The sequence below is a fragment of the Psittacula echo genome (genome assembly GCF_963264785.1).
Source record: "Psittacula echo genome assembly, chromosome: 4".
NCBI classification, from domain to species: Eukaryota; Metazoa; Chordata; class Aves; order Psittaciformes; family Psittacidae; genus Psittacula; species Psittacula echo.
The window spans coordinates 24,618,830-24,645,582 of record NC_137738.1 but is presented as its reverse complement, the minus strand read 5'-3'; the positions used below and the strand labels follow the sequence as shown (position 1 = coordinate 24,645,582).

Here is a 26,753-nt window from a genome sequence, read left to right as displayed (position 1 = left end):
CCTGGGGGAGGGGAAAAGTACAGCTTTGCTAATTTTCTCATCAGACACCTTCTCTATTACTGTCTCCTGGCTCCTGCTCTGAAAGTCAAGTGGAATTTTCAAGAGGAATCACCTGTGATTTAAAGTGCAGTTCTCCTCCAAGAGCTATGTAAAAATGCCACCTTCCTATTTGGAGCTTCTGGGGACTAGAAACCAGAGCTGCTGAATTTGACAGGCAAAGGAAGAAAACAGTTCTTTTCTCCAGGCTCATCAGCTGTATTATACTAGCCCTGAGCTGAAACAGACATGGAGGAGCAGGGTCATTAGTTCCAGGTAAGGAGACCAGCAAGCACTACCTGCCCAAGTCCAGGAAATGGAGGGGAACTTGAAGCAAAGAGGCTGTGTGCTTATTCCCTTCCTCCTGTCCTGGAGGCAAGGAAATAAGAAGAGTTTGGGCTTTGTGCTGATTTAGGCATCTTTGGAGTTAAAAAGGACTCGGGAAGGATGCTTCAGCCCTTCTGTCTTGCTGTGAGCCCCATCAGAATTTGGTTAACAAGCAACTGGAGCATCTGAGACTACAGAAAAGCTTGTGTGTTTGTGTGTTTCTGTGTATGCCTGTCTCTGTAGCTACATAGAGATATATTTAAAAGAAGGTTAATTGGTCTCCTGGGTACTATAAAGAACTTGTTAGGTTCCTCTGCATGAGCAGTGACTGCATGGAGCCTAATTACTAAGCCTGGGTTACTCTTTTTGGGGGGCAGGAAGGAATCTCTAAGGTCCTTATTAAAACCTACAGAAAGTCTAAAGAATGATGGAATTAGAATTGATTTCTCCATGTGCAGTGCAAATAAAAATGTTGAACTTTCCCCATGAGATACTAATGGGGGTTCATATAGGCATAGTTTACATATCACTATTGTGGGGACAAACAGAAACCACCATGTCAAATGGCAAGAACTGTAGACTTTCAGACAAGATGCACGCTTAGATGTTCTTCTAGGGAGCATTTTACAAAATAGCCATCTCAAACGTATTTTCAGGCTGATTAACTTTGTATATCAGAAATTTTAAAGAAAAGGACTTTTGTATGGAAAATGTACATTAAAAGGAAAGAGAAAAAGAAGAAGAAAAAATATTAACTCTAATGTGGCTTTGGTCTGAAATATCCAAAAGCTTGGGAGTTTTTGACTGTTCTTAGATTTTGCTGAAGTGCCGTGGATGGAGACCAGAGTTTTGTCTATGTGGAGGAGACGCAGCTTAGGCAGCAGCAGCTCAAAGCACTCTGCCCATGTGTGGCAACTCAGTTGTGAAGGAACTCTCAGGCAATACGTGCAATTACAACACGAAAACATAATGATGCCATTCCACCACATGCAACCCACAATTAGAGATGGCAGGACTGAAACAGAGACATTGCACATAGCTACAGCTCTGACACCAGTCTGGACGTGCTCATGTGGGACATGATTAATGTTGGTAAATTAACATGTCAACCAGCTGCTTGTTGCTCTTCCCCAAAAACTAAGCTGGCCAAGTACTTCTGTAATTAGTAGCTTCTATAGCTTCTATTTTGTTTGGTGAGGGGTCTCTCTGCAACACCATCACTGAGTTTGCTGCTCACAATAACACTTTTTTTCTGTGAGAGAAGGCACTGACCCACACCCCACTGATACCAGGCATTGCTCCAGGGCTGTCTGCAGATCTGCCATTGCATGAACGTGTTGAGTCACTTATCTATAGCCTCTTTTTCCTCAACTGTGACAAAATACTTGAGTAGCTGGTAAGTTTTGTTGGCATAAACCCATGTGTGAGAGATGCCACACACAGGCTGATGGACTCAAGGATGTCAAAGCTCTAAAAATTTGTTCACTGCACTTTTCTCTCACTGTATTTCTTTTACTTTTTACCACCTCTGTTATGCAGTGCACTGCCCAGAGAGTTCTTTCTTCCAACATCTGATCAGCATGCCTTGGGGGATATGGATACAGAGAAGTAAACCATGCTTAAAGAAACACCACAGTTTAGGGAACTAAATTATTTTTATTTATTTATTATTTTTATGCAGATGTTTTTTTCCACTCAAAACAATTATTCTGAGCAAAACTGTATAATCCCTCATGTTTTTTTTCTTGTGTGTTGGTACTGCTTTTTCTTCCAAACACATACTGTAACACAGTTCAAGTTGTTCCAAATGCAATCTAACATTGTTGATCCTGGGCTAACTTAAGGGGTAGTGACAAATCAAAAGTAACTCAAAATGTATTCCTAAAACTTGAGGTGAACCCAAATTAGTCTCTGGCCTGCTGGAAGCAAGCAGCAAGCCTGCCAGCATTACAGATAACGTTGCAGTCTGCCTCTTTCTGGCTCTAGCATCTTTATCTTAGGAAGCTGATACCTCCTGAAAAATTTGACAGATATTATTTGTGAAGACCAAAACATGAAGTCTGTGCAAAGACAGTTCCAGCTACTTTCAGTCTGAACAGAAAACGTAAGATTACTTGATTTGAAATGAGTGCTTATCTTACGTTCCTTCCTCGCTGGCACACTTGCTTGATATCACACTTCCAAATGACACATTTAGCTAAATCTTTTTGCAGTTACCAGCCAGCTTGCCAGCTTTTTTTTTCAGAAAATAGGCCGGAGTAGGAGCACTGGGCAAGAAAAATCTGTCTACAACAACCTGCCCCCTCCCCTGCAGCATCAGCATCCCTGCCGGTGGTGTTTGTACATGTGAACCTCCAAGGGAAACTGCTCAGTAAACGACTGAAACCAATCAGAAAACTTGTTTCTTTCCTTGACCAAGCTGAAAGAAATGCAAGTTTTGCATAAGCAGTAATGAATATAAAACAGGAATTATGCCCCCGTACTAACGAGTCTCCACAGACCAGCCCAGAGGAGAAGTCCAGCCAGGGTAGGGCAATGCAGCTGTACGCTCAGGACCCTGAGCCAGAAACCTGAGCCACAGATCAATCTGGGCCCAATTTGGTTTCTTGCATTGCTCAGTGGGCTGCGAATCAGTTTCCTACAGCCCTATGTGCATGGCAGGACACTTGCTGTCCTGACACACTGCAGCCAACATAGCATGCTCTTTCTCCATTTCAGACAGTTGTTGAACTGTCTTACTTGCATATTTTCTTTAAATATCTGCTATAGACCACTGCTGGAGAGAAAATACCAACACAGGTAGATCCTTCAGCTTGGTGTAATTTGGTCTTTCTCATCTGACATCTGGTAACTCTGCCCACTTTTCCCTGCTATTGCAGTTGGAGAGTTGAGGTGTCCTTGTACCAGAAGCCCCAGTAAACAGTGTTGCAGTTCATACATACATTCACGGATGTATGAACTCATCTGTATGCACAAGAGCTGTGAGCTGTACGTCCTGCATAAACTAATGTATCACCTTTTATTCTGAAGCTCCTCCCATTTGCAGATCTTAGTATCAGGTATGTAATCATGAGATAACATAAGCAAACTCTTTAAGCAAAAGCACATAAAATCTAATATACATGTGCCCCTTTAAAACCAGAAAATAGCTCTTGAAGACTGTGCACCCCTCACATTTTCTGATTGCACATCAGTGATGCCATTACTTTGTCAGAAATCCCAATAAATGCAAAAACCTGACCTTTACCCCCAGATAATTTCCTTTTCATAATAGCAAGAAGACCCAACCAAGCAGTGAATTTCTGCGAGGATTACTGCACTTCTTGGGTGGCTGATATGACTTGGCCTCTGGCATCAAGCCATTCTATGTACTCTAGAAATGTACTGCATTTCATAGGTTATTGCTTGCATGTTACTGCCGGGCAAGTGAACGCTCCATATGCTGGAACAAATTTAAGCTCCTTGAAAGGAGATATCTTCCTGAGCATTGGCATTCATGCTAACGGCTATAAATTATGCCCAGAGTGTTCATTTTCTTTTTAAATGTGTTCTCATCTTGTAATAATTAATGGTGTCAAGTTACTGGTGTGAAAAAAGCCTGACTTTACAACAACGATGGATTAATGAAATAACAGTCACGGCTGGAGTAGTAGCAATAAATTGTTAGAGAGGAGTAACACACCTGAAGTGATACTTTCAAAGGCCTTAAATTATTTAGGTTTCAATGTTCCTCATAAATATTTGGCTTTTGTTAACATTTGTTTCTCTGTTAAAAATGGAAGCCAGCAGCTCTGGCAAGAATAACTCTCTCACAGATGAGCATGGGAAAATGGGGCACTCATGCTTTTCAAGACATCTTTCTCTCCCCCAAGGATGACCTCCGAATTCAGCGGTCATCTGTAGGTCTTAGAACTTCACTATCTGGAGAAGTGAAATCCAAACCCCACAGGCTCAGAAAGGTCTAGAGAGCATAACACTGAACTAACAGGTCCAAATCTCTCTTTAAAACTGGTATGAAGTAAGAAACTCCTGTAGCAGTCAAAACAGGAACAAAACAGAGTAAGCCATTTCGACTCCACATAGATACACTTTCGATTAAATTTTTTGTTGAGTCCATTTTATATATTATAACAATATTATATATAATTAATATATAACATGTCATATTTATATATTATAACAATATCATAACATCTGAAATGCAAGAAGAGCAGCAGAACCCTGGCATATTTGGAGAGAAGAAAATCTCATTTAGAACATTGAGAAACTTATTTAATGTCAAAGAGCACTGGATCAGGCTTTTGGAAACCAAACCGAAAGGCAAGGGAAAGAGAAAAAAACATTCTCTCTGCTTATAATATGTCCGACATGAGATCCTTTATTGCAGGCATAAACTGGTATAAAAAAGTGACTGCTGATATCAATGGAATTGCATTACTTCATAACTCTGATGATGACTCTATGCATTTCCCAATAGTTATTATCAATTAAATTAGCTGTTGTAAATTGATAATTAGGCACTGTCAATTAGATTGTTTAGTAGGAAAAAAAATCCTCTGAAAATTCCTGATATTCCTCCAAACATAATTCAATCACACAGCAAAACTAACAAATACTAAACATTTTTGTAAAGCAAGTAGGACATAATGAAAAAAAGGCAAAATCATCAAGAAGCTTCCTAATGCAATAAAAAGCATTTGATTTCCTTCATCCTTGAATATTTTGTTTTCCAGACTAGATGCTATCTTCACTGTATTCTCATGATGGCCTCACACTGTTCCTTTATCTCCATCAAGGCTTGCACCAGGCTGTGATCTGTCCCATGGGTCACCTTCATAATATTATAGGCCTTGAGAAGAGAACAGAAAGGGACACATTAGTTATTGTGCTGACCATACAAAGGGGTTGGTCCTTGCAGTAGAGTAGGGATATAGGTACTGGTCCTCAAGTGGTTGGCAGTGGAGGCTTGAATGCATGGCATAGTAGGAATAGGAGTGAAGCATCCCAAAGTGCATAATGATTTGTCCCTGACAAAGAAGGAGGTAGTACTGGTACATTATTCTTAGGTGTTAAAGCCCACTAGTATGTTGCACAGATGGATGTCTGGAATAGTAAAAGAAGATATTTTGCACTGAGGCACAAAGGCCATTTTAAGATCGGTCAACTACAGCACCCAAGGATTTGATACATTATTTAAAAGATAACTGTGAAGCCCATCATGTTAATAGCCTTGAAGTCCTGTAAATAGAAATGTGTTAATGCTTAACCAATGGAATAAAGTGCCTTAACTGTATCAGGAGAAACGATGCATAGCATCAAACAAATGAGTACATTAATAGTTACACTATAAAAGGCATGCAGGGGAATGGGTCTTTGCTACTTTTCCCAGAGATTATTTTCTCTGTGTGTTTGTCATTTTCTATTGCTAGGCCAATTTATGCTTGCTGATTCCCTGCCACAGATATGTCTGAAATGCTCTTTGCCTAGTTTGTGTTTAGATCATCACTTTTCATATGACATTTCTGCTTCTTCCTTCTATTAAATTCCTCCTGCAAAAAGAGAAGTACCAGATGGAAATGGATTTGGCACTTCTGAAAAAAAAACCCAAGGGAGCTGGAAGTGTACTGGTAGGAGAAAAGACATCAGAGATTTTTCTTATTCCAAACTGAGTAACTGTCAATAACAAAATGCAGCCTGGGTTTCAAGGAGTTCCTGGTCCAGTCAGCTGACAAAATTCAGCTAAATCAGCTTTGGACTGCAGAAAAAGGATCTTTTTGGAAACAAAAGTTGAGGCAGGGGCCTTATTTAAGTTGGAAAGACAAAAATAAAAATAAATATATTCTTTGGTCAAAGAAATGAAAGCTTCCACATTCTAGAGACTGGCAAGCATATGGAAAATCTAACACAGTTTATTTTGCTTCAAATTACCTAATTCTTAGAAAAAAAAGAGGGAGGCAGCAAAAGACTGAAAGAACAAGTTGAAATGGCAGTCAAAACAAATCAGAGTGTGCATGGCACTGTAAAAAGAGTCAAATACGTTCTGAGCTCCCACAATGCACTACTACTAAAGGATAAAATACTCAGTTAAACTAACAGAACAATGTAAATGCTTTCATCACCATTAGAAATGCCAAAAAAATTAGGAAACCTTAATTTTTGTCTAATTCTATTTTAGCAGAAATACAAAGCTGGTCATGTTTTTTTTTTTTTGCAAAACATTTACAACTGTCATAATTACACTTCCTGAAAAGATTACCTAAATTGTTCTTAGTGTTCTGCTTTTCCTAATTTAACGTACTGGGGAAATGTTGTAGAGAATAGATCATAGGAGCATTTCAACATAGTGGAGTGTGAGGTATTAAGCAGTACAAGAGGGTTTGGGTTTTTTTAATAAGTAGCTGAATAACACTTGCGTGGTGTAGGAATCCCTGGATGGTGCAGACCAGGATAGTTGCAGGAGGAATCCTGTGCATGTTGCGGTGCAGCTTTGCAGTGCAGCAATACTTAGCTGCACCCATGCTAACTAGGAAGGAGGAGGATCACTCACCCTAGAGCAAAGTGGCAAGGTGAACTGGCCATGGATCCAGGCACACTTGGTGCACAGCCTTTTTCATGCCCTGGCCAAGAAGGCTGATGGATTTATTGTGAATGACATATGTTAAGAGCTATGCGTCTGGCTACATGTGAATCAGAGTCCCGGGGCAGCTGACCTTGATCTTCAGCCTACCTATAGGACAGGGGTCAGGCATTTAGTGATGAACCTGGACCTGCACCACCCTGATGCACAGCCAGAGATGTCCATACGGATGTGCTTCTGGTAAAAGGAAAAAAAAATCCTTAATATCACACCTAATTTTGGGATAATGCTACTACTGCTGACTTATCTGTCACCTGCAACATTTCCTTTCCATTTCCTTTCTTTTCTCAGGATGGTAGATCAATGCACCCAGTCTTTATCCTTTTGTTTCGTCAGGGAGAAAATCATGTCTCACACACTGCAGTAGGAGTCAAAACCAGCTGCACAGAAGTTATAATAACAATGACTTCTGTAATTCCCAATTTAAACTGGCATCAAGTTATGAAGCTGGTTTTGCAAAGTTTGGTGCAAAACTGGGCATAATTCACCTCCAAAACAAGGGAGTGTTTTACTGGGCAGAAGTAGGAACATGCAGGCCCTCTAAACATTCCCCTGCTCTCCTAAATTGCACAGCTAACCAGCAGAGTCAGGGCTGAGCAGAGTCTTGTGCTCTGTGTGGTCTTCCTCCCGCAAAAAGAGCAAAACTAATTATGAAAAACTATAGTAATCTCAAGACAGCAACACAGGCCACAATATCATAAACCACATACTGTCTCCCTGAAGAATGTAAAACCCATTAGATTAGTGGTATGGCTGTTGTTCTATGAATGCAAATGAAATGCAGCACAGTCGTTTATGCCTGATTTGCATGCGGATGGGTGGGAATGCCCATCACCACAGCTGCAGGGAACCATGAGCAGATGCAGGACTGCTCCGCTCCATCACAAGGAAAGCAGAAAGCCAATGGCCACACACCAAAACAGCATGAAATGAAGGCTCGCATTTCAGAGGGAGTATCTGTGGTTTTCCATCTCTCTTGACTGAAGGGGACACTTGTTAAAGCAGGCATAAGAAAACAAGAAATATCACAGTTACTATCAACCACAGCTTGGTAAACAATTCGGCATTTAAAGCAAACACCCAGAGAAACATTCTTCAGTGTTGCTCTGAAACCTGGGAGGGATTTTACCCCAATTTCTGTGCCTTTTGCCTCCACACCAGAGATTACAGCAAAAAGAGAGATGATATTGTACTTGTTGCAGGCCTTCATGAGGCAGGGCCATGCCCATCAGCTTGTGGGAGGGCAAAGGTGCTCCTGAGACTGTGCCAGCAAGTACAGGGTCTGCAGGGGAAACTGGCCAGTGTCACACGTGTGCACATCCTCCTGCCTGCCATCCCCTGTCCCCAACAGCCATTGCTCAATGGCTGGGCACCACTGCCCTGCTCAGGGAAGGGCAGCGGTGGGTTCAGGCAGCCACCACCACCACAGCCCAGAGGACAGAACAGCAGCAAGACACACTGCAGCACTCACCAGCTCGCCCTGAGGAAGCAACACTCAGAAATTAAGTTTTCTCCTTGAATTCAAGCCTTCCCCACTGCATCCTGCCTGTCCTTCTAAACTGAGTCCAGCTCCACACAGGTTACTGGCAACCAAACAGGTGAGCTTACAGCAACTGAAGGTGCACTGAAGGTAACATGTGACACCTAGCAAATGTTTATGCTATGTGAGTGCACCTCAGGACAAATCCAGATGCTTGCTGGGGGCTCCCATGAGCTCCAGAGACACAGATCTGTCCTGAGCTCCACAGGACTGCTGCTTCCCAGTTGAGAAGCTTTCCTCTTCACAAGGCAGCCTATTGCAATTTTTGTTATTGCCACTTTTTACAGTTATTCCAGGTTATTTAAATTAGGTTTCTCAGACAGCTCCGGTCTTTGCTGACAAAGGTTTTCCTGATCTATAATCCTGTTTTTCCTCCCACCATTACATCTTTCATAAACAGATGTATATAACTTTGGAAATTGGTTGTACAATAAACCAGGGGCTACCTTCAGGTTTTATTCCAGAAGTAGAGTGTTGCCTCTCTCCAGCACTTCTATTTTCAAAACCTGTCACATTAGATTCTGCAGGGCCTAATATACTTTAGGGTACGATTTCTTTTTAATGGGTAATATAAAGCCCTCCACATTATTTAAGCCTTCTTTGGGGATGCAGAGCAGAGAGCTAAACCCACAGGGCACTAGAAGTAAGGATGATATGACAGTGATATGACAGTGATAGTATACAATGGGTGGAACAGAGAACAGGATTACAGCTGCAGAGCTGTGTATGAAGATCTGCTAGGCTTGACAGTCAATCCCCAGCAGCTCTGCGTCTGTGCCTGATTAAACGAGATTTATATGTGAGGTGAATTTCACTCAGATCTCAATTCCTCTGCACCTTCCACATCCTTCTCCTTAATGCCACAATGAAATTAGTCTGATGAGGGTTCCAACAGGGTGCTATTCAGTGTCAGAGTGTATTAAGAAGAGTAATGAAGCAGAGAAGGTAATGGAGTTTCTGCTCTGAGCATGTGGCATGCTCTGTTGACACATCTAATCACAAAGGGCCAAACTCTGTTCTCATATAACTCTAAGACATTATGGGAATTATATTAGGAATCACATCCTTTACTCACAACAAACTGGAAATTATATCTTGCTCTAATTTGTTCCAGTGTAGACAGCAATGAAGGGAATCAGTTTCCTATCTCATCCAAAGAAATGTGTCCTGTGCTTACAAGATGTATGGAGAAACAGGAAGTTTTTCCTCCACTCAGCTGTGCTTCCAGAGACTGGGAGTTCAGTCTTTCCCTGTCTCATGAATGCGGGTGAAAGGGGGAGGCTGAAATAGGCAAAACCACAACAGGATTAAATTATAAATGGTTCTGCATCTTAGTTGTAGAGCACTTACATTAGAGTCCTTGTGGACCACTAATGGCTTTCAACCACAGTTAGAGATGCACTGAGGTACAGCATAGAATAGTGAGCAGCACATTATTCTTCCTTTTCAGGGAAAGAGGAGATCACAGCTTGAAAAAAGTTTTCTGTGTTAGGCATTGCTCAGTACTCAAAGGATAATACAGCAGCAATCTGGCTTGTAATGGGAAACTTCTTCACTAAAAACATAAAAAACCCAGTCACAACTTCCACCATCAATGATAAAAAGTATTCAGATGTCTCTAGAGGAATTCACTCCACTTTAATTTAATGCAGTATCCTATTAAAATGCAATTAGAAGAAAACTTGTTGATATATTGCAGCAGTATCGATGAAACTAGAAGCTCCTCTAACTGGGGTCTCATTCCACCTGCTAAAAAGGAAAGTCTGAAGGTTTATAAACATTATGTGGGAAATAGCAGACCAGATTACCTTGCACATGACAGATATATGACTTACTTCCAAATAATAATGGAAAATAGAATTGATTATTCTTCCATCTGCTTTTTAATGATCAGAATTGGACATAATTTAAGTTAAATATATGAAGTGAAAGTTTAAGTCACCAAGACTTAGTAAGACTGGCATCATATTAAATACTAGTTTATTATTTCAGCAGGTGGAAATTATAAGCTATTCAGCTTGAATAATTAATCAGAAGTTAAAACCGAATAGATAGAGGGGTTGAAAAAGTAAGTAAAAAATACTAAGTTACTTAGACAGTCATGACTGATACTAACTTTATAGGCGATCCAGGCAGGAGTAAAACCCACTTCTCACCCTGTCTTCAGTGCAGACACCCAGTCCCCTCTATTCCAAGTGGCTGCTCTAACTCTTTACCAAAAAGATTAGCTCTTCATATTGTATGGACATTAGACAAATGGGACATACAGCCAGCTTCTGCACCTCTTTGAAATACTGACTGGGACCTTCTCCTGCCCAGCAGCAACAGGCAAGTAGCTGGGCCAGGTGGCTTTCTGCAGCACCCAGCAAAAGCAATGTCAACAAAGGCTGCATCAGGCATTGGAGGTGGGCTGAAAGATGAGAGGGGAACCACACAGAGTATGTACTGTCTTCAGGCCAAGCTGACCATAGGCCAATCAATAATAATATAAGGGAATAAGTGTAAGACCTCTCTGGGGGAAACTGGAGGCAGCACATCTTCCAGGAGGGAGAAAAACACCCTAGCAGTGAATAAGGACTGAAGACGGGCAGCGAGTGAGAGCCTACTTCCTGAGGATGTGTTGCATATGGAAGGACAGTTTTCAATATATTTAAGATGATACTAACAGCAATAAAATGGCAGGACAAATAAGAGCCTGAGGTAGGAGGAAATCAATATAAAAGTCGGCTCAGTTACAAGAGGGATGGCTTAAAGCTGAAATGTAACTACCAAAGCACCAGCTGCAAAAACAGATCAAAGAGGAGAAAGATGATGAATGATACAGGAATAGGAGGGATCAAGAAGCATGCCTGCTGATTTGAGTGCAGCTCACAATAAAATACAGGCATTAAAGACAAAGTTCTCCAATCTGAAATCACAGATCCTCGATAGGGAATAAGGAGGGTAGAATCTGCAGCTCTGCTCCTATTGTAATTTCAGTGCTCCCAGATTCACTTTGCTATGGTAAGAAGGAGAGTTTGAGGCACTAAGATACTTTTATCTCTTCAGATCTATAGTAATTTGTCATCCAGGCACCTCTGAGCTATTAAACTGTAATTAGCAGTGACTGATACCAGAGGAAGTCAGTGCCTGAAACGCTGAGCAACACTGACCCATCACCACACTCAGCTGCAGCCTGGGGAAACATAGGATGGAAAAAGCAGTGAGATACAGTCAGAGCAGAAGGCAGGGGGGGACACATGGCAGGTTTGGGGGAAGTGAGGAAGGGGGACAGAGAAAAAACAGTTTGTAATACTGACCTGCTTCAAGGTCTCCAGCGCTTGAGGAAACATGTCTTGACTGTACTGCAGTTTACCCACTCTCATCAGCTGGACAGCCCTTAGCGGATGGAAACCGGGATAATACAGACTGCAGAGAAAAGGATGAAAAATATGTCACTGTCAGCTCTCACCTTCACAGTCACTGCCTCTGCAGAGAGCTATTAGGGTGGGACTGCAAAGTTATTGTGAATGTTAATAAGGTACTCAGAGAAAATTAGCTGCACTACTGAGAAGCATGAAATACTGAGGGGAATTAGCAAACTATTACTCTCCATCTCAGAGGAATGCCTTTAGCATTATCCTGTTAGAAACTGACAGGAGTGGGATTATTTAATTTGCTACTGTTGGATAATACAATAGCATTTACTGTACTTAATGCTGCAAACAGAGGTCGTTCACAATCTCAGGTCTCTGGAGAGGTACAATTTTAAGAAGAAGCTTCAGCATGGAATCCAGTCATGGATCCTCCAAGATGAAAGAGAGGGACTGCAGGGGAAGCAGGTATGTAGGATAGAGGCCACTGTTTCTGAAGGTTTGCTTGCTGCTCCCTGTTGCAGAAAAAGATGGTGCTGCATGCCCAAGGAAATATCTCAGACTTGGCTTGTGCATCTAGACAAGGTATCTGCTAGTGTGAGGATATACTCCCGTTCTTAATTTCACAGAAGCAGAGGTTTTCCATCAGTCTCATTGGAGTTAATAAAAACAGAACTATGCTTTCCTTTTTTCTTCTAGGAAGTAGACAGAGAGCAATGCCATCATTAATTCCTCTCAATATCTCTTGAAATTATGCTTTCATGGTGGCCACAACACTTGGATCTCACCATATCCCTGGACATGGAGAGCACAGTATCTCGGGAGAGCAATCTGGGGGCTGCAGAAAGCTGTGGATGTGACTTGCTTGGAACTGGCCAGTAGGAAATGTGAGGTGAAGGAGCATTTTATTTCCTCAAGTACACTAGCAATATGCTTAAGGAGTGTCTAAAAAAACCACAAAATTTGTCAAAATTTCAAGAAGAAGAGCCAATAAGCTTCCCAAAATCTACTCTTTGGAGAATGTATTTTATGTTTGCACCAAACCTGTGATCATAGGACTTCAGAGGAATTGCAAATGAATGGTACCACTGCAGTCAGAAAAACACTTAACTGCACATGAGTATGGTTAAATGCACGCTAAGACATTAAACCATGTAAATTTGTACACTGTACAGGAATCTTCTGATAAGTCTGCATGAAAATTAGTTAGTCCTCTTTCTCCATTATTTTTCACTAATGAAAATGCAAGCACAATTAAATACAAGTAATTGTCTAAATGGCAGTGTATCTGGCTGCCCTTACAAATCTCAAACGAAGATGTGTAAACATCCTGGAAATTGTTTTCACACCCAAACCCCCCTTCTCTGCTGATCCCATGCAGCTTCAGTGAGGACATACAGAAACACATGGGAAGCATGTCTGGCAGGATCTCATGAGCAACAGCTCTTAATCTGCCAAAGCCTCTCATGAAGCAAGAAACCAGCTCCTCAATGAGAATAATCCACGCTGAATTGCCACAAGTACCACCTGTTCACACCCATCGTGGGTTGCAGTTCAAAAAGGCTGGAGAAACCAGAAGACAAAACTGGTAGCACTTATCTCAGTCCAAACTGAGGAACTTCAAGGATGTGGTTAAACAAACACTAGAAAATTATCAGGTTTATTTTTAGTTTTTGTTTCTGGTTATTATCAATTAACATGATGGTATCTGCTACTAGTGAAATAGGGAGAACATGCAACTAAATCAGACATTTTGGTGTGAATCAGTGAGCAGTAATAGAAATTGCAGCACTAACATGGCACAAATGGGAGTAGTGAGCACATGAACAACGTTGTAAAAATTGCAAAAAACCCGATGCCCCTACAATTGTGTACTTCTGCCCTCACTTCTGGCTACCGAAAATAAAGGAGTAAAAAAGTCATTCCCTCTCCTCTATGCCACTGAAATGCCAGAGTGCCTGGGGCAAGGATCACAGCCACGGGAGAAGGAGCCAGGAAAGCAGAGTTTTGCATGAAATGATAACTCATATTTGCAGCCCCCACTAGACTGTCTGTGCTGTATCCTGATAGCCATAATTCTTTTCCCACTGCTCCTTCGCAGTCTTTTCACATCTCCTTTGTTTCATACCTTTACCCTTCATCCTTTCAAGCACCTCTTTAATGTCTCTCCTTTTGCTCTTCCTCCTGAATAACCAGTTCCTTTCAAAATACCAACTTAAACAGAGAACTTGGGTCCTGCCTCACCTGCAGTCACCTCAGGGAAGGCAGCTCACATAGACAAATCCAGGCTATTGCTTTAGTTTAGCAATGTGGTGCCTGTGAAACTTCACACATGACCATCAGAATTCAGAATCTGGCCTCCCATGCAAACAGGTTTCTTTCTATAGATCATACATTCACATGCAATAGATGAAGATTTAGGAATGTAATATATGCAAGACCAGAGAAAACAGGTTGTGATTTAGCAGTGTCAGGTACTCGGCCCAGATTACCAGCTATAAACTTAAGCAAGTGAAAATTTAAGATGAGGACACAGAAGGAATAAGTGTGAAACAAAGAACCTTGTGCTCATAAATATTTACAAAGCTGTTTTACTGAGCTGATTTATGTTCTGATCTTATGCATGTACATAGTTACATTTTGTAAGCCTTAAAACTGACATTTGAGACAACTGATTATTATCATATTCTGGAATAAATCTATTAAAGCATTGGAACACCTTTTGTGGAAGCACATCCATTGAGTGAGTTTACCAGAGAAATACAGACAGCTTTGCACATCTTCTGGGAAATGTGTAAGTGGGAAAAATGCTGCTGGCTTCTTCCAGGCATCCCTAGGATTCAGTATTATGAAGGACTGGCATGGCAGAAAGAACTAAGAAGCAGTGGCATGTACTTGTGAGCCAATTTATTATCCCCACACATTGCTCTGAACAAAACAAAGTGGATAAATTTAAGAATAAGGAAGACATTTACCAGCCAAGGAACTGGTACCTTAAGACTGTCAACAAAAGACTATGACAGCTATAGAGAAATACATGCTGTAAAACATGTTACAGCTTGGGAAGAGCAGGATTTCTATCTGAAAAGGATTTTACGAGATTTACCAGGGCCTGAGGGACAGGAAGGAGAACAGTAACATACTGAAAGCTCAAATAAAGATAGTTGTGTGATGTTTTCTGGCCCTTGGGACTGGTCAGTGCCCAGCAGTTCACTTGCAAAGAGGGATTAAACAGAATACAACAGCTAGCAAGTAAAGCTGCACTGTAAACAAGAGGACTGGAGGAAGCTGAGAAAAATTTGTACATTTTGCATCCTGTCTTCTGCTTTTATAAGGCAGCACAGTTTTGTTCCCATTTATGACAAACAGCAGCCATGCTGGCCTGTCCCTCCAGCCTGCCCTCCTGCCTATGGATGGGTCTCCACAGTTTGATGTCCTCTGCAAACCTCACAGAAGGCCTTCTGTTGCCTCCTCCAGGTCATAAAGGTGTTAAACAGGACAAGTCCCAGGTCCACCTCCCTGCAGTACCCCACTTTTACTGACATCCAAACAGGATATGATCCAGCAGCCATGCTCTCTCACTCCCACCACCCAACCAATTTTTTATCTCTCTACCCACGTGGACTGTAATTTCCTAACTTGGTTGTTAATTCTCTGGTGTTCTCGGCCTTGAAAAGATACTAGTGAGCAAGCTGGCCAGCTCTCTCAATGCCTTTGCTGGAGATGAATTGGGTCTGATGGGTTTGTAGGGGTCACACTCTCAGGTAATCCCTGGCTCAACCTTTATTCTGAGGTGTGACTTAGTAGGTGAACAGTGAGGCAAAGAAGGCACTGTTAAGCTTACTATTCAAAATCTCAAATGACAGCTATTTCCTAGTCTCCAGGTAGCTTGTACCAATGTTCCACTGTTCAGGCACCAGCAGTTCCTGCTTTTCATTCACAAAACACAAGGGTACCAATTTTCACTAGGCAAAGATATGGCTCATACTCTGTAATTCAATAGCTGCTTCTAATACACCATGAAATAAATAACTCATATATGTAATTCAGCCACAAGTTTTGCCTTGATTAATCCCAGAACAGTCACTGATCATATACATTATAAAGAAAAAAATATTTTTCTTCATTCTGTATATTAGCTCTGACCATCTCCAAGCAATCCCTTGTGTTCTCATGTAAAGGACAATGTAGAAAAACAACTCTAGACAAATTTTAGCCAGTTCTTTCTATTTCTTAATACTGTGGTTCCATTAATTACACTTATCTCCCATTACAGGATAGGTAAATAATCAGAGCTTTTGTGTTCTCTTGTGTATTAAAGCCTAGTAGTAATAAAAGAGACTATGCAAAATCACTGCCTTTTCTGATGCCTCATATTTTAAAATAAATAGACACCTACCATTTCTTGTAAATCAGTCTGTGGGGTTAACATTTACACTGCTGTCTTCAGCCCAATGTAATTAGAAGCGGGCAGAATTTATAAAGCCTGAAATAAGGGTTTAAAATGGAAATATTATAAGGCTTTTTAAAATGGTGGCATGTAAAAAGTGTTGTGATAAAAAACTGTAAATTGGTTTGCAGTACCTTTTAGTGCAAGTAAATATGACAGCATAAAAAATATAAAGCAGTTTAGAAGCCCCAGCAACAGAGAAGGAATTAAGAGGAGAGAGGCTCCTGGGCTTCAGCAAATGTGGGGAACAGAATGCAAAGAGGACAGCATCAGCCTCATTACAGAAATGTACTTGCTACAGCTGGTGGAAATGTTCAGCACAAATATAATACCCAGTAAGTTCAGCCTTCTAAGCTCAACCTTCTCTCTTTAGCTCATTGTTGATTTCTGACCTGCTCAGCATTCAGCAAAGTTTTTCATCTAACTGCAGCCTAGGAATCTTTTTATGTTGTCCAGTTATTTGTGTTTGTTTTCATTATTCAGTGATGTGAGACTGGTCACCCAATTCACATGATATTATTTCTACTCCTTGGCTGGGATGATTGATGGCGTCTAAATATGTGAATTATTAGAAACATTTTTAGGACAAATTTAAGGACAAATGAGTATTCGTGCTAAAAGTATGAAACATTTGGTATCTACCAGCATTTCCAGGGAGGAACCAGTAATTTTATGAATAGTCAAAGAAATCTTATGCATCAGGAACATAAGGCAGGTAAATAAACTGTGCTCATTTAGAAGTTTTACACGTCTTAATGACAAAGGTGCTGCAGCTGTTCAGTCCGATCTACACAGAAATTCATCTACCAATTCCTGCTCTAAAACCAACAATTTCAGGCTGAAATACTGCTTAACAAGCAATGTTCTATTTATAGAAAATGATCTTAAGCAGCTTTATACATAATTTGCTCAATATTAGTATTTTTTAATAAGCACGAGCTCTATGCAAGAGTTTTGCCTGAAATGGAACAAGGTTACAGGATTATTTTTGGAGGAAGTGGGAATGTGTTATTGACATTGAACTATGAAGTGACTATTTTGCATGCTAAGTATTTGAAGTCTAGTTGGAACTGTAGACTTTTTAAGGGCAATATATCTATATTAACTTGTGAACAATCTTTAAGGGTCCCTGTGAAAGCCTTCCAAAAGAATACTGGCCTGGCTTTCATGTTAATAATGTGCTTTTTCTTGGAATAATAATGGTGTTGACCTCTTATTCTTTCTGGCTTCTCTTTCTCTCTCTCTCTTTTCTTCTCTTAGCAAATAAAGTAAGCTAGGTTTAAATAAGTTCAATATCTTACAACTACCCTTATACCTTCTGCAGCAGCCATGTAATTTTTGGAGTAGCAGACTAAATCCTTCACCTGTGGTAGGCCTGATACACTCCAGCTGCCCTAAAATGTTTATTGTCCATTTTATCTCTCCATCACAGTGTCTCATGGAGGCAATCAAAGCCTTAGTGAAGAGTTTAATGTTGGCATCATTCTTTTCTATTTTTTTTCCCATATTTGACCTCTCTCAGTTGGATTTGGGGATCAGCTTCTCAGCACTAGCATGGAAGTTCTGCTGTAGGTAACTGCTAATGCACATCCCTTAAGCATTCTAAAAAAGGTTTGCCAGTGATGGTAAGACATTATTATTACTAGAAGATTTATGATGGAAAATCTCTTACAAACTAAAGCAGGAAAAGTTACTTTCTGTTACTATTACCTGAAACTATTAATTACCACTAAGAGGCTCCCTTTTCTTCTGTTTTAACCAAATAACAGCAGAAAGCATCATATTCTGAGCCAGCCGGGGCCTGATATCAGTAGAGATGTGTAGACCTAACAGATCAGAGTTCACTTGAAAGTCTCCATACTCTTATAAAATATCCTGATGTACATTTTTGCAGTCTAATTTATATGTGCTCTCTATCTGTATTATTGCTGTATTGGAAAAATTCTCAGTATCCCCAGCACTGAAATTCTCACCAGTGACCACAATTCATGTACGAGCCTTATCATGCACATCAAGCACTAAAAAGCATGGCATGAACAGCCTTTGTTCTTCACAGATAAAACACGGACGCCCAGGGAAATGAAGTGGTTTGTCCAATGTTACAAGAGAAAATGTCTGGGAAAGCCAAGAGTGGAACCTAGATCCCACAGTAACTTTAGGATGCAGAGCCCAGTTCTTGTATCTATGCTGTCTTGCCTATCTGTCCGGCTCTGCCAATCCAAATGAAAGCAAGTGTAGTTTTATATGTTTTACAGCCTTCCTGCATTTTGCAAATGAAATGTAGAGACAGTAACCTCAGTTTCGGAACTTTTGTGCCAGATTGTCAATTTATTTTTCTGGGTTTATTTATTCTGTCCTCACTCAAGAAATGTCCTGTTATTTCAGTGAAAAAAATGCCACTGGAAACAATTCAGGATTTAGACAGATGAAATTATGGCTCAAAATATTTTTCATCACATTTGCATCTCATGCTGTTCAATTGCTATTTGTTTTAGTAATCTAACTGATGTGACCAAATAAGCAATCACACTTCTTAACCGACTGAATTCTCAAGAAATTTCAGCTATCCATCTCAGAAATGATTTCTCTCTAGCTGCTGATCATCCTGCCATATTCCTTACGGTGATAATTTATGTCACATTAAAATGGATATTGTTCCAGATGTTGGCTCTGCCAAGATTTGAATGATAACTTCAATAAAATGACGAGGTGGTATAAACTGCAATTTTCATGTTGGCTCTTGATCTGTCTAACTCATCCTCTTAAAATGCTTACATTGTCTGTTTGAACTGTCCAAATGTTCTGTCTTCTTCTGGTATTAAGAAGTATTAAGGAAAGGAAGAGTGTTCACTCTGCAATGGAAGTAGGAAAAAATTTTGCATAGATTGTTGCTGTGGCCTGGCAGATCTTCAAAACATCTTGTGGATCTTGGTTTTTTTTTGTCATGAGCTTGCCATCTTTACAGCTAAAGATGGTAGGATAGAATGTCTCTGCAGATAAGAAAATACTGTCTCAGTCCTTTCATAACCAGAAGAGAATAAAGTCAACAATTTAGATCAAAGGATTTATAAAAAGATTTTAAAAGCCATATACAGTATATTGGGAAAATGCCAGAAAATGGAAGTAGTTTAGAAAAGACAGCAAAGAAGGAATGGGAAATCTAGTTAAAGAGAATACACATGGGAAGAGAAGAAAATACAAAAGGAAAATGTACACTAGAAGCACGGTAATTTGTGACAGACCTTGGTGTTACCTTCTCCTCCAGCAGTGGACTGTTACAACTAGCTGTTAAGAAAAATGCCCCACCTTCCATATCTCATATAGTTGAGAACACAACTACAAGCCTGGCTGCAGATACAAACAATGTAAGTTTTTACTCCAGTTTTCTTAGAGCAGATCACAGATCTATAGGTTTGTATGGTCTCTCTTCATCAACCAGATAGTGAAAAGCAAATATATATACTGCTGGATCCCTTATTCAAGTTGCATATAACTTTCTTCTAACTGATTCCCTTTGCTACAATATGAGTCCCCCCCATATCAGATCCACACACGTCTAATTGATACTATTGTCAATAAACTTCAGAGAGATTGTGAAAGCATGTGTGGGTGCAGGTGCAAGCACAAGCTGCACAAGGAAGGATGTATATTGACATCTCCAGTGGCAAATGTCTTTTCTCCACTCACCAGTATCTCAGATCACCTCAGAAGTCTGTTGTAATACAAAAGACTGATAACATGAGATATAACTGTGGAAGGACTTGTTGATGGATTTACTAAATCACAGGTAGTATGGAAAAGGCAAATGAGGAATGATCACTGTTGTATAATACCCAGAAGTTATCAGATGAAACCAACAACTAACTGGCATGTTCAGAATAAATAAAAAGGTGTTTGTGTCACTCAGACACTGATTGAACCATCCACCCAGTACCTAAGGGTGCAGCTGATTTATGATCAAAAAGCAAATGAATAACTAAGTCCAGGTTCTTATTTTCCTCTTCCATGACTGCATCATTTGGCATGTTAAAAGTCAGCGATCACCAAACTTCTTCCTTGTCTGCTATTTCCAAATTATAAGATTGTAGTTTAGAGCAGTGGAAGACTATGAAAGGACTTAGATGAATCTCCCTCTTTTTTTGATATTTCCCCAAACCCACAACTTTCTTACCGTTTCTTATAATTTTTGAGCAAATGATCAACAAGAATGACAACAATTCTGTAAGACTCCATTACATTCTTCATTGAAGCTTAGTTCTATGGTATCATCTAGATCATATTGTCTTATCTAAAATGTGCTCTTGCACAATCTGTTTTTAGCAAATCTACACTGTCTTTTTACAGCATTTTCCATTCCTTTTACTTTTTTCTCCCATCACAATTTGCCCTAAATCTTCGAGGTGAAGCCCCCTTCTAAAATACTATGGTTCTTATTTGTCAATTGTTTAGTGTTTCTTCTGATGTGAGGATGCTCTTTGAGCACCACTTTTACTTTGAAAGTGCAATGTATCATATCCATAGCTAATAGTGAAGCTAAGTGAATACAGAAAGGAATTTACTCTGCATCTGATTAGCAAGATGATATCCAGTGCTATTCTTGTTCCCTGAGTAAATACATTCCTGTTTGCACTAACTACCACAGTAGCATTGTACTTACCAACAGAGTTTCACGTTAATAGCAATACAGGGGTTATGGAAAAAAGCAAGAACAGGGATCTCTACCCCAGTCTTCACACCAGCAAGATGCTCATTCACTGTCATCCCAATACCAGAGAGTTGATGCAGCTCTGATTGTACAGGCTTGTACAGGCTTTTGATTTCATTGGGTAGCTGTTGAACCTAGTGATACTAATCTCGCTGTCTGCCAGGATCTGGATGGCTCATCTCCTAATTTTTGAGCACACAGGTGCCTTCCAGACTCACCTCTCTTACAACCTTTTTATGTTTTCACCCACACCCAATTCATTTCAAAATTTGTCAAGCCTGTGCTTTACCAGCTACCATTTCAGGTTTTCTTGCTTCGTGGGTACATACTGTCAATAACAACAGCAACAATAACAGCTGAATTAGCATTTACAAAATTTCATGAGATTCTTATGCATAAGGTGTTACCAGCATGTCTGAACAGGAACTCCATTGCCTGATGTCAGATATCTCATCTAGCCTTACTCCTCGTGTCCCAGCTTTTCCATCTTTAAGATAAGAATACTGATCTATTCATTGGAGTTCATATGTGGGCTAAATTTAATCACGTTTGTGATGAGTTTTAGGAGTTCAACAGGAATATTCTGTAGACGTTCAAGTTATTAGCACTAATTCTAAAGAGAACTACAAATCCTTGGTAAGCTACACAGTTAAAATGTGACGGCTAAACAAGACCATCTGCCTGAGCTGGAGTACACTTAACTTCCATCCAGTTGCTCAGCTGGCTAGGAAATTTCTTGCATGACCCAAAAGGCATGCAAATTGCTCCAGAGTTTCCTAGAAAATAAAACAATCTGGAAGAAAAGGGAAGGGTAAAATAGCATTCTTTGGAGAAGAAAGGAGACCTGCTATGAACTTTATGAACAGCAATCATGAGCAATAATCTCTCCCAGGCTCTAAAGTGCTGCCTGAAATGCTGGCTGAATATAAAGGAGGTAATTTTTTTTTCATGTTACACCACTATGCCTCTTCATGGCACGGAAAACAGTGTGCAACACTTCAAAAGACCAAGGCATGCTTGAACTCTCTGTTTGTAATTGGAAGTAGCATGTTCATTGAGCAAGCATTTTTCAAGCAAAGCCATGTTTGCTGTACACCTTGTTTGATGAGTACATATGTACCTTGACAGAATGGGTAAGGGGTAAAAATTTTTTAAGAAAAGATTGCTTGAGGAGGAAATAGAGCCATGAAATGAACATTTCAGTTCATATAAAGTAAAATAATTCTCAAGATTTATGAGATACTTTCAAGCTTTATGCGGTACCTCGTAACAGTAGTTAGTTTAGCCTGTGAGCTATTGTCTCCAATGGATAAATCCAACATGTATGTTATAGACAGCAGAATATCTCAAGACACTTTCCCCTGATATAAATCAGTACAATGCCATTGATTTTAACACTTGATGCATAGACTTCCATGGTTATTTTGCCTTTTGCTAGCAAAAGAAAATCATGAAACACCATGTTTCTAAGAGCTATAAAACAATATTATTATCAGCACCACAGAAACAAAACCAAGTTTCCGAAACATCACTTAGAATGCATAGTACTTTGGATTAAAAGATTTTTGTTTCATTTTTTATCCAAATACTGTTTTCTTCCTACAGTGCTGTCTGGGACAGAGAGCAAAATTTTATGCCTATATTTTGGCTCAAAATTATTTGTAATCTCAAGCCACCATTTTGTAATCATATGTTGTTGTCCTAAAGATTCTGAGGTTTTGCAAAATTAGACTTAGCTGCAGTTATGTGTCCCAGCCACTGGGAGCTTGTTTAGAGATGTGTGATACAGAAGGATAAAAGATAATCTCCAATAGGAATTTTGCATTGCATTTCCTCATATGAGGTTTTGGATTGCGTTCCTAGATTGGGTCATTAGAGGTTTTTGTCTTGACATGACAAGGCAAGACAAGGGATGAACAATTCATTCAAGCCAAAGTGCAATGCATTCGGTGACCTACTGAAAAAATCTCAAGCAAAAGCAGAAACAAGGAGTTCACAGAAACAAAGAGTTCACAGGCTGAAAATACAGGGCATGATACACATATTCTCAAAGAATTAACTGGTTTTCCTTTCACTTAGCAGCTAGATAAAAAAATACATAGTGGGTCTGTTGGAAAGATAATGTTTTCTCCAGTCATGGAAACTCCAGCCCTTGTGAGGAAATCCATGGGATGGTGGCCACCTCTCCAGGCCAGACCACAAGTACAGTGGCTGAATACGACACTGAAGAATTTGGCCATGAGCCCACCAGAAAACCAAACAAATTAACCCTCCCTGGAAGCTGCACAGCAAATCCTGTGGAGTTACTTGTCAGGGACCTGATCAGTCCAGCCCTTACAATGGAACTTGCTCAGGCACCAGTGGAGGCACAGACATTTTGTAGCCAACTTCTTTTCCCTGGAGGCTGCAGGCAGACATTCCATGAGCAGAGTACAGTTCTGATAGGAATCCTCCAAAATTATCTGATAAATATTTACCTTGCACCCTGTTCACTGAGGGCAGCAGGCACAAAAGAAGGGCTCCAACTGCACTATCGTGCCTAAAGCATATGAATAAATAGCTTGTAGCAGTCTAAAATTATGAAACAGTGAGCAACCACATTTCCCTCTCAGCCAATTGTGTGAAGGCAATTAGCACATTGATTTATGGATGAGTGGAGGGGAGAAAATGAGCAAAAGAAACACATGTGGACTCTTTGAAATACTGTTTTTTCTATCAAATGTTAGTTTTGCCCCACTGAGCTTCAGAAAGACTCTGTAAAACTTGGCCTAAAGTTCCCAGTAGGCAGTTTCTGTGCAGTGAGACAAGGTTCACAGTTCTAGCTCAGAAATAATAGCCAGCTCCAGCAAGGTGCTTTGCAAGTGCAGCAAAACTGCCAGGGTAACGTATCTATAGGTCCTGGACTACTATATCATCCTGTGTCCCAGGTTGTACCCCTTTGTTGGCTAAAGCACTTTAGTATAATATTCACTATTGGTTTCCCATTACACATACCAGCTGTGTCTGTGGCAGAATCTCCAATCTATCTCACAAGTCATTATTTCAAACAGTTAAAAGATATTCCAATTTCTCCCTCTTCCCAGATACTTGTTTCCTGTTTTCTTCTCCATTTTCCTCTTCTAGTTTTTGTATCTTTCTTTCCTAGTTTATCTATCCTTCCCTTTACATTTTCTTCTTTCACTATTCTTTACCCCACAAAGTTGCCTTTTTTCTCTCTAACCTCCTTTTGCTATCTTTTTATTCGTCATTTATATTTTTTACACTCCAGGGCCCTGTCTACCTACAATAATCAAAATGGTATGTTCTGTGGAGGCTGATTGCTCATTTGAATAGCCTACATGCAAGATACACATCTTTGAAGCAACTGTTAGACCACTAACAGCTGTTTCAAAGTACATTCCCTATACACATTGAAAATTACATGTGAAGACATGCAGTAGTGTACTGTGCATAAAGCCTCAGGAAACTACCCATTGATCTATGATCTGTCCATTAATCTCTGCAGCCTAAAGGGCATCTTTCTAAATTGGTACAGGAGGCAGCCATGAAAAGGAATCTGTCAATACTCTTTTGCAAGGAAAACCATGTACTGAGTCTTTGCTATTAAATATGAATCCATGGCATGAGTCAGGCATCAAAATCTAAAACAGCATTTACTTGCCTCAAGCAAAAACAAAATGTCATGTTCCATCTTACTTTGCAAAGTAGCACAATGGGACCTCACCATTTGATTATCTATTTGTGATTTCTCTGAAATATGGCTTAGCTATCTCTTGGCTTTCATGGCATCCATTTTGAGGATTTTCGTCTCACTTCTAGTTCGTATTTCATGCTGGACCATATGTATCTCAATAGATCATAAAAAAAGGCCTCTGCTAGCTGGCACCTCCCTTCCCAGAAAAATTGAGATCTTTCCTGGAGTCACTTTGCAGATGCGCACCATGGCACCGCAATTTTTTTGTAATGTCCTGGGTTCAGCAGTAGCAGTCAGTTTTTCTCCTTCTTAGTAGCTGGTGCAGTGCTGTGTTTTTGACTTTCAGTCTGGGAACAGTGCTGATAACACGGATGTTTTCAGTTGCTGCTCGGTAATGTTTACACTGACCAAGGACTTTCTGAGTCTCATGCTCTGCCAGGGAGGAAGAGAAGCCGGGAGGAAGCAGGGACAGGACACCTGACCCAAACTAGCCAAAGAGGTATTCCATACCACAGCACGTCATGCCCGGGGATGTAACTGGGAGTTTCCCGGAAGGACACGTCCTCCTCCCTGTCGGGCTCATTTCCGGCGGGCGGTATCGTATTCTCTTCCCTTGTTATTTCCCTTATCATTATCATTACTGGAGTTAGCAGCAGTGATTTGTGTTATACCTTAGTTACTGGACTGTTCTTATCTCAACCCGTGGGAGTTACATTCTTTCGATTCTCCTCCCCATCCCTCTTGGGGGTGTGTGGGGGGTGGGGAGTAGAAACTGCATGGCTGACTTGCCGACTGGCTTAAACCACGACAGTAATAAAAAGGACTTCATGCTCTTCCTTGGAGCTGTATCTTCTTTCTTTCTTTGCTTATGGTGGTTAATCAAATAACTTTCTTGTCCCATATCCTCTCCTTTTTTGTAAGACTCTGTCAAAGGACCAGGAACTTTGACTCACATGAAAGACCAGTTCTGCTAATTGATTACCGGCTTTCTGCAGACTTTTGTGGGCAAAAACTATGACATACCTTAACACAGTCTGTGGTATTTAGGACAGTTATTTACATTGCCCATTATCAGATAAACAGCTGATGAGAGTTGTATTTTCATATAAGAAGGTATATGGCTCAGTTCTAGCCCTTATATCAACTGCTGTCTTTAGCCAAGGACAAGTTCCTGCTTTGACTTTTCCAAGCAGCTTTACCATGTATACATTTAACCTCCCCTAGGCATGTTCTAGATTGCATCCTAAAGCTGAATGACCACTACTTTGGTGTTTAGGCCACGGCTTCCCCTTCAAAAAGCATCAAGAGTACTGTTCCAATTTTTTGGCATAATTTAAATTTTAAGTTCAAAGATAATAATTACATGAAAAGGAAACCCAAAGTTACACATTTCTAAAGGATATCAGACTTTTTAACAGTACGCTTCCAGAACAGAGGTGAGAACGAAGCCAACTTCCAAACACAGAGCTATTTAGCTACAACACAGAAGTCCTAGATAGTTTCCCCATGCTTGATGATTCTTGTATGTTGCTATTAAGTACAAATATTGCTACCTATGCAAGTAAATTTCGCAAAATGTGTAACTTTTTCATTGCTGGTTTGAAGCATGATACAGTAGATTCTTTAAAACTGCAGAGTATTAACTTCTCCATGAGGTTTGTTTATGAATAGAGATGAGTGAAGAGGGAAATTTTGCTGTGCATGGAGGTACAGTGACAGCATGAACACTATCGTGCAGTAAAAGTATTTATATCATGACATAAGCAGATTTAAATGAGTGCATGCAGATATGCAGATTGCCTTAGCATTTAAAAATATGAGCCCAGACAGATTAAATATAACCATACCGTAATTTTTTCAATTCCCACATGATAGAATATAGATAAAATCATTTTACATAGCATGTCATACAATGTTATACAACACGCAAGACATAACATTTTAAGGCAGTTTCATGTGGAGAAATACTTATATCAGAAAACAAACATTGAAAAAGGCTATCTTCCCCTCA

At 40.1% G+C, this 26,753-nt stretch overlaps 1 protein-coding gene across 1 annotated transcript in view; it reads right to left on the bottom strand.

Moving 5' to 3' along the window:
* Positions 1–5,110: 5,110 nt before the first annotated feature.
* The window catches only part of SMYD3 (SET and MYND domain containing 3), a gene marked incomplete at both ends in the record, with an annotated part of 423,278 nt that continues 401,635 nt past the window's right edge, over positions 5,111–26,753 (bottom strand). The window contains 2 exons of the mRNA XM_080614921.1: positions 5,111–5,212; positions 11,840–11,948. Of these exons, the coding sequence (XP_080471047.1) occupies positions 5,111–5,212; positions 11,840–11,948 (211 nt within the window). The remainder of the gene's footprint in view (positions 5,213–11,839; positions 11,949–26,753) is intronic.